General features: G+C 43.9%; 1 protein-coding gene across 5 annotated transcripts in view; it reads right to left on the reverse strand.

The window, feature by feature from the left end:
• Window positions 1–7,178: 7,178 nt before the first annotated feature.
• The window catches only part of kiaa0586 (KIAA0586 ortholog), a 58,450-nt gene continuing 58,128 nt past the window's right edge, over window positions 7,179–7,500 (reverse strand). For all 5 annotated transcript variants that reach the window (XM_067613423.1, XM_067613422.1, XM_067613420.1 and 2 more), the window contains exon 29: window positions 7,179–7,500. This exon is cut by the window's right edge. In XM_067613423.1, the coding sequence (XP_067469524.1) occupies window positions 7,454–7,500 (47 nt within the window). In that variant the 3' untranslated portion in view covers window positions 7,179–7,453.

Raw genomic sequence — 7,500 nt, forward strand, 5'->3', positions numbered from 1 at the left:
ACACACACACACACACACACACACACTATAACACACACACACACACACACACACACACTATAACACACACACACACACACACACACTATAACTCACACACACACACACACATACACACACACACACTATAACACTCACACACACACACACACACACCCTCAGCGGTGACTCTACCCTATAATAAACTCTCTGCATTAATAACTTAATAATGGATGTTATTAAGTTATTCCGCTGAAGTTTATTTCCACTGATATCATTATTGACGTCACACACACACCCTCAGTATGTGTGTGTGTGTGTGTGTGTGTGTGAGTGTGTGTGTGTGTGTGTGTGTGTAGCTCTGTAGTTTATAATAAGAACAGCTGACAGAAGGATAAACTCATATACGACTACATTTCAACTGTAAATATGTTTTGATAGAAATGTGAAGCAGCTGATTGATGTTTATTCTCAACATGATGAGAAACTGTTAATTAATTACTTAATTAACATGTTAATTAAGTAATTAATTATCATGTTGCTGCTGAACGTTGCAGTAAAATCTCTGCAGCAGAATGAAAGTGTTTGTTGTTGTGTTCAGACTCGGTTCAGCATCTTTCAACCTGAACCAAACCTGAACACACACAGGACTCAGGATGTCCTGTATCCACCCCCACCTCTGACCTCTGACCCCTGACCCCTGACCCTTGACCTCTGACCCCTGACCTCCCACTGCAGAGACAGATAGAGATGTAGCTTCATTACTGTGATCATCATCCAGGCAGAGATCACGTTTATTCGTCTTTTCTCTCTGACATTAACTAATATTAACTTAACAAACATGAACCTGTTTGAGAGGAATCTGCTGACTCTGTTTCCTGTTAAAGGTTTGTTTTTCTTTATCTGAACGAGTGTCTGAGGATGGAGGAGGGAGGATGAAGGATGGAGGATGGAGGATGGAAGATGGAGGAGGAGGATGGATGGAGGATGGAGGAGGGAGGATGGAGGATGGAGGATGGAGGAAGGATGGAGGATGGAGGAGGGAGGATGGAGGATGGAGGAAGGAGGATGGAGGATGGAGGATGGAGGATGGAGGATGGAGGATGGAGGATGGAGGAGGGAGGATGGAGGAGGGAGGATGGAGGATGGAGGATGGAGGATGGAGGAAGGATGGAGGATGGAGGAGGGAGGATGGAGGAGGGAGGATGGAGGATGGAGGATGGAGGAGGGAGGATGGAGGAGGGAGGATGGAGGATGGAGGAGGGAGGATGGAGGATGGAGGATGGAGGATGGAGGAAGGAGGATGGAGGATGGAGGATGGAGGATGGAGGAGGGAGGATGGAGGATGGAGGATGGAGGAGGGAGGATGGAGGATGGAGGAGGGAGGATGGAGGATGGAGGATGGAGGAGGGGAGGAGGGAGGATGGAGGATGGAGGAGGGAGGATGGAGGATGGAGGAAGGAGGATGGAGGAGGGAGGAGGGAGGAGGGAGGATGGAGGATGGAGGATGGAGGAAGGAGGATGGAGGATGGAGGATGGAGGATGGAGGAGGGAGGATGGAGGAGGGAGGATGGAGGATGGAGGAGGGAGGATGGAGGATGGAGGATGGAGGAGGGAGGATGGAGGATGGAGGAGGGAGGATGGAGGATGGAGGATGGAGGAGGGAGGATGGAGGATGGAGGATGGAGGAGGGAGGATGGAGGATGGAGGAGGGAGGATGGAGGATGGAGGATGGAGGAGGGAGGATGGAGGATGGAGGATGGAGGAGGGAGGATGGAGGATGGAGGATGGAGGAGGGAGGATGGAGGATGGAGTCTGCTGCTGTTTAACCATCAACTCATCCTCAGTTTTTATTCATTCAGGTGTTTTTTGTGTGTAAATATGTGATAATTCACTGGAGTGAAGTCGTAGATGTGAGTCGTAGATGTGAGGTCGTAGATGTGAGGTCGTAGATGTGAGGTCGTAGATGTGAGTCGTAGATGTGAGTCGTAGATGTGAGGTCGTAGATGTGAGGTCATAGATGTGAGTCGTAGATGTGAGTCGTAGATGTGAGGTCGTAGATGTGAGGTCGTAGATGTGAGTCGTAGATGTGAGGTCGTAGATGTGAGGTCATAGATGTGAGTCGTAGATGTGAGTCGTAGATGTGAAGTCGTAGATGTGAGATCATAGATGTGAGGTCGTAGATGTGAAGTCGTAGATGTGAGGTCGTAGATGTGAAGTCGTAGATGTGAAGTCGTAGATGTGAGTCGTAGATGTGAGGTCGTAGATGTGAAGTCGTAGATGTGAAGTCGTAGATGTGAGGTCATAGATGTGAAGTCGTAGATGTGAGGTCATAGATGTGAAGTCGTAGATGTGAGGTCGTAGATGTGAGTCGTAGATGTGAGTCGTAGATGTGAGTCGTAGATGTGAAGTCGTAGATGTGAAGTCGTAGATGTGAGGTCGTAGATGTGAGTCGTAGATGTGAGTCGTAGATGTGAGTCGTAGATGTGAAGTCGTAGATGTGAAGTCGTAGATGTGAGGTCGTAGATGTGAGGTCGTAGATGTGAGTCGTAGATGTGAGGTCGTAGATGTGAGGTCGTAGATGTGAGGTCGTAGATGTGAGGTCGTAGATGTGAGTCGTAGATGTGAGGTCATAGATGTGAGGTCGTAGATGTGAGGTCGTAGATGTGAGTCGTAGATGTGAGGTCGTAGATGTGAGTCGTAGATGTGAGTCGTAGATGTGAGTCGTAGATGTGAGGTCGTAGATGTGAGGTCGTAGATGTGAGTCGTAGATGTGAGGTCATAGATGTGAGGTCGTAGATGTGAGGTCGTAGATGTGAGTCGTAGATGTGAGGTCGTAGATGTGAGTCGTAGATGTGAGTCATAGATGTGAGGTCATAGATGTGAGGTCGTAGATGTGAGTTGTAGATGTGAGTCATAGATGTGAGGTCATAGATGTGAGGTCGTAGATGTGAGGTCGTAGATGTGAGTCGTAGATGTGAGTCATAGATGTGAAGTCGTAGATGTGAGTCGTAGATGTGAGTCATGACGGATCAGATGGTTTGTTGTTTGGTTTGTTGTGGACGTCTGAGCAGAGACGTGATGTTTCTCCTGCATCAACGTTTGTTTCCTGCATTAAAGTTTCAGCACAAAGAGCCAATAAACAGACGCAGACGATCGTTAGTCGCAGCTCTAATAGTTTAAAAGTCTTCATTTTAAACTCAGTTTCCATTTTCATCATATATTTTACTTTATTTTAAAAAATATACATATTTTACAGATTTTTATTGCAAATTTCTATTTCATATTATTCATCTTTATTCTTCTTTTATGCTGCTTGTTTTCATTCTTTAATGTCTTTGCAGATCCAAACAGAAAGTTTATTATTGTTCTTATTTGAATTCAGTGTTTCTGTAAATATGTTAAATGTTGTTTTATTTTATTGAGAATAAATTCACTGTTGAACATAAATCTGTTGTTCAGCACATTTGTTTATATCTTCTTATAGTTTCTGTTTTAAAACTGGAGATAAAAAGACAATAAAGCTGTTTCTGATTCTCAGGAAGGTTTGTTCAGTTTGTTCTGGAAGAGGAGGAGGAGGAAGAGGAGGAGGAGGAGGAGGAGGAGGAGGAGGAGGAGGAGGACAGATATGAAGATCTGCAGATGGACAGAGGAGACAATAAAGATAATAAAGTATTAATGAAGCCTGTTTTTATCTGATTCCCTCAGAGAGTCGAACAAAGAGCTTCACTCTGCTTTAAAGCTTTGTGTTTCTGAGGATATTTATGGATCTTTAATGGAGAGTCCGTCATGTGATCAAGACCCAGATCAGGGTCTCGCTGCACCAACCTGTGGTGCTGGAACCAGGTCTGACGTGTAAATATGTTTTGTCTTCATGTCCACAGTCTTCCAACGATTCGACTCTTTATCAAAGAACCAGATATTTCCTGACGATTCGACCAGGAGAGTCTCACGTTGAAATGGTTTCTCCCGGTAACCCACGGCAACAGATGCTGAGATGATAAATAATAAAGAGACATGCAGCTGATGATGAAGAGGAGCCGTGTGTGCGTGTGGAGATCGTCACGTGTTCGATGTGAGGCCTGAGATCAGCTGATCATCGTCTGGAGTCTAATCCTCCGTCTGAGAATATTGATCATCAGAGAGACACACGGAGCTTCACAGAGAGCTGATCAATCAGCCCGATCGATACTCGGCGCTGACTGAACACATCATCATCATCATCATCATCATCATCATCATCACTGAAGGTTTCAGATGTTTCGATTCAAACGTTTTACTTCAGTAAAAGTAGAAATATAACAAATATTTCATTACAAGTAAAAGTTCAGAATCTTCAAGTATCAGCAGCAAAGTACTCGAAGGATCAAAAGTAAAAGTATTAATTATTTATTATATATATATATATGATTATATATTATATATTATTAAAAATGTGCTCTGATTAATTGACATTTAAGAACCATTTTAATGTTGTCAAGGTGAAGCTTCTTTTAACAAGTGATACTGTTGAGTATATAAACTGTTTACTAGAGAAGTGAGTCGACTACTGATGCAGTACTTTTACATTCTGACGGTATCATTACCGCCAACCGTTACCGTTACCGTCATCACGGACCGACAGAGCTGGACGAGTCAGGAGAAACCTCCTCGTTCACATCCCCGGCAGACGTCTCTGAGGTCGTCCTCAGTCGGGTATGGATGAGATTCACCCTGAGATGCTGAAAGCTCTGGACATTACTGGCCTGTCACGGCTGACGTGCCTCTTCAGTGTCGCACGGAGGTCCGGGGACAGAGCCTGCGGACTGGCGGACCGGGGTGGTGGTTCCAGTTTTCAAAAAAGAAAGGGGACCGGAGGGTTTGCTCACTACTACTCAGCCTCCTGAGTGTCCGGTTTGGGGTTTGGGGACCTCAGGATTGCTTCTCTGCGTTTTGCAGACGATGTGGTTCTGTTGGCTTCAACACGCCGGGACCTCCAGCAGGTACCGGGACGGTTTGCAGCTGAATATGAAGAGTCAGCACCTCCTGCTCTGCCGGAAAAAGGTGAACTGCTCCCTCTGGGTCGGGATCGAGTTGCTTCCCCGGGTGAAGGAGTTCAGGTACGTCGAGGTCTCGTTCACGGTGAGGGTGTGAGACGCAGCGTGAGGTTGACGGGTGGATCCGTGTAACATCAGCAGTGATGCAGGAGTTGTACCGGACTGCCGTGGTGAAGAAAGAGCTGAGCCAGAACCAGAACCAGAGCTCTCAGTTCACCCGTCGGTCTACGTCCCAAAACCCTCAGCGATGGTGAAAGAATGAGATCACAGACACAAACAGCTGAAATGAGTTTTCCTCCAGAGGGTGTCTGGGCTCAGAGATCGGCTGAGGAGCTCAGACATCTGTGGGGGGGGGGCGGGGGGGGGGCAGAGCAGCAGATAACACTTAGGATGAAGTAATCCAGTCCAGAAATAAATACATCATTTCATCAGGGAAAAATTAAGGAATTTTATAAGTATGAATGTGTGTGAAGTGATTTCCAGTCGACCGTCTGAAACTCTGAACAACCTGCTTTTGTTTGCAGAGTTTAAACTGATTGAGTGTATTTGAGTGTATTTTAACCATATTCTGGCAATAATAGCAAGATGTCAGGAGACCTTGAACTGATCATATTTTACATTTAAAATAAAGCTGTGAAATAAATGTAGCGGAGTGGAAATGTAAAGTAGCATCACATGGAAATACTCACTTAAAGTACAAGTACCTCAAAACTGTACTTAAGTGCAGTAGTTGAGTAAAAGCACTATCATTAGAATGATCCTTTAATAAATAAAGTGAGAACCAGTGACGGAGGAGTGAACGGGGGTTTTCTGCTTCAAATCAGACGTGTGTTTGTTCACATGGAGGCATTTTAGTGAGTCTGCTAATATCCAGAGTGTGTTTGTGTGTGAGAGGCTCAGGCCCGGAGGCTCTGCACACATGTGTGTGTGTTCTGTTCAGTGTCAGTCTCACTGTCTCTCCTGCTGCTTCACTAATCCCATTTCCTGCTTATCGTCCTCTTATCTACGCCACACTGCCTGGATCTGTGTGTGTGTGTATTTCTGCTTCACTGAACAGCTTTTTTTCAGCGTGTGTGCTGATATCAGCTCTGTGTTGTTATCTATGTGTGTGTGTGTGTATGTGTGTGTGTGTGTGTGCTGACTCAGCTGGTGGGTCATTCCTGCAGAGTGTTTTTGATGGTTAAGGCTCTCATGTTTAACTGAATTTCCAGAAAATGATCAAAAGTAAAAAAAAAGTATTGAATATTGTTTCCATCCGTCGCAGAAGAAGAGAAACAACCAGATGATGTTATTGAAACAGTCGAAGCTCAGACAATGGAGAACATGATGGAAATATGACGTTTCTGTTAGTTTCATGTGTTGATGTGAGGAAGGTTACAGTCTCCTCCTCATCATCGCTCCACACAGATCTGATGTTTTCAGCTCTTCAGTGACGTTTAAGTCTCACTCAGTCTGTTACACCTCAGACAGGAAACACTGTTTTTTCACCTTTTTTTTATGTACAAATTGAAAATGAGCATAAAAATAGGTGAATGGAAACAAACTTTATCTGTCAGGAAGAACTCTGCTGTGATTTTTTCAAATGAAGAGCTCTGAAGGTCTGTAAAGGTTAGTGAAGGTTAGTAAAGGTGTCCCACAGGGCTCCAGTCTGGGTCCGCTACTGTTCACTATATAACAGGGTTTCATTTCAACACATTTTAACTTAGAAACCAAACAGAGTTGCTGAAATCTGTGCTGGACTTTCATCACTCTCTTCTTAAGTCATTTTTTTTCTTTCCAATTTCCAATGTTTATATTCAGGTTTTAAAGACGGGTGGATGGAAGAACTCTGCTGTGGTTTTCTGTCCTGACTAGATCTCTGCTTGTGTCGTATCAGTCCTCAGATGTATGTTTAGCGTCTGCTACATGGAATTGTAATTGTAAATTTCCAAGTCCAGAGCTCTGAAAGGTCAGTAAAGATCAGGAAAGGTGTCCCACAGAGCTCTATTCTGGGTCCTCTACTATTCTCTACTCAATGGGAGTAAAGAGTTTATTAGTATCTGTTCTGTTTATTCATTGATATTATTGGATTGTGAAATGATTCTGAATCTGATCCCACCTGTGATACAAACAGTAAAACTCATATTTACTCATTTAAATGAGTCATAACAGACAGAAAACAACTGAAATGTATAAAAATCATTTATTTATTTCCAGAAAGAGCTTCACTGTTAAATTCATACAGATTGTTGTTAAAAATTAAAAAAAAAAGTTGGTTTTACTGAAAACATCATTTATGACGTGTTAAAGCTCAGATAAGAGTTTGTCTGGAGACACACGGAGGTCAAAGTTCACAGGAAGGAAGGAGATAAAACGTCACACTGAAATCATCAGCAGCAGTAAAACTGAGTCTGGTTTAAAGTTTAACAGTTAAAATAATTTAAAATGTCTCTTTCTGTCTAGAAAACATCGTTAGTGGAGGAGTCTGAATCTGCTGCTACACTGA

This window comes from Thunnus thynnus, chromosome 16, assembly GCF_963924715.1.
Source record: "Thunnus thynnus chromosome 16, fThuThy2.1, whole genome shotgun sequence".
Taxonomy (NCBI): domain Eukaryota; kingdom Metazoa; phylum Chordata; class Actinopteri; order Scombriformes; family Scombridae; genus Thunnus; species Thunnus thynnus.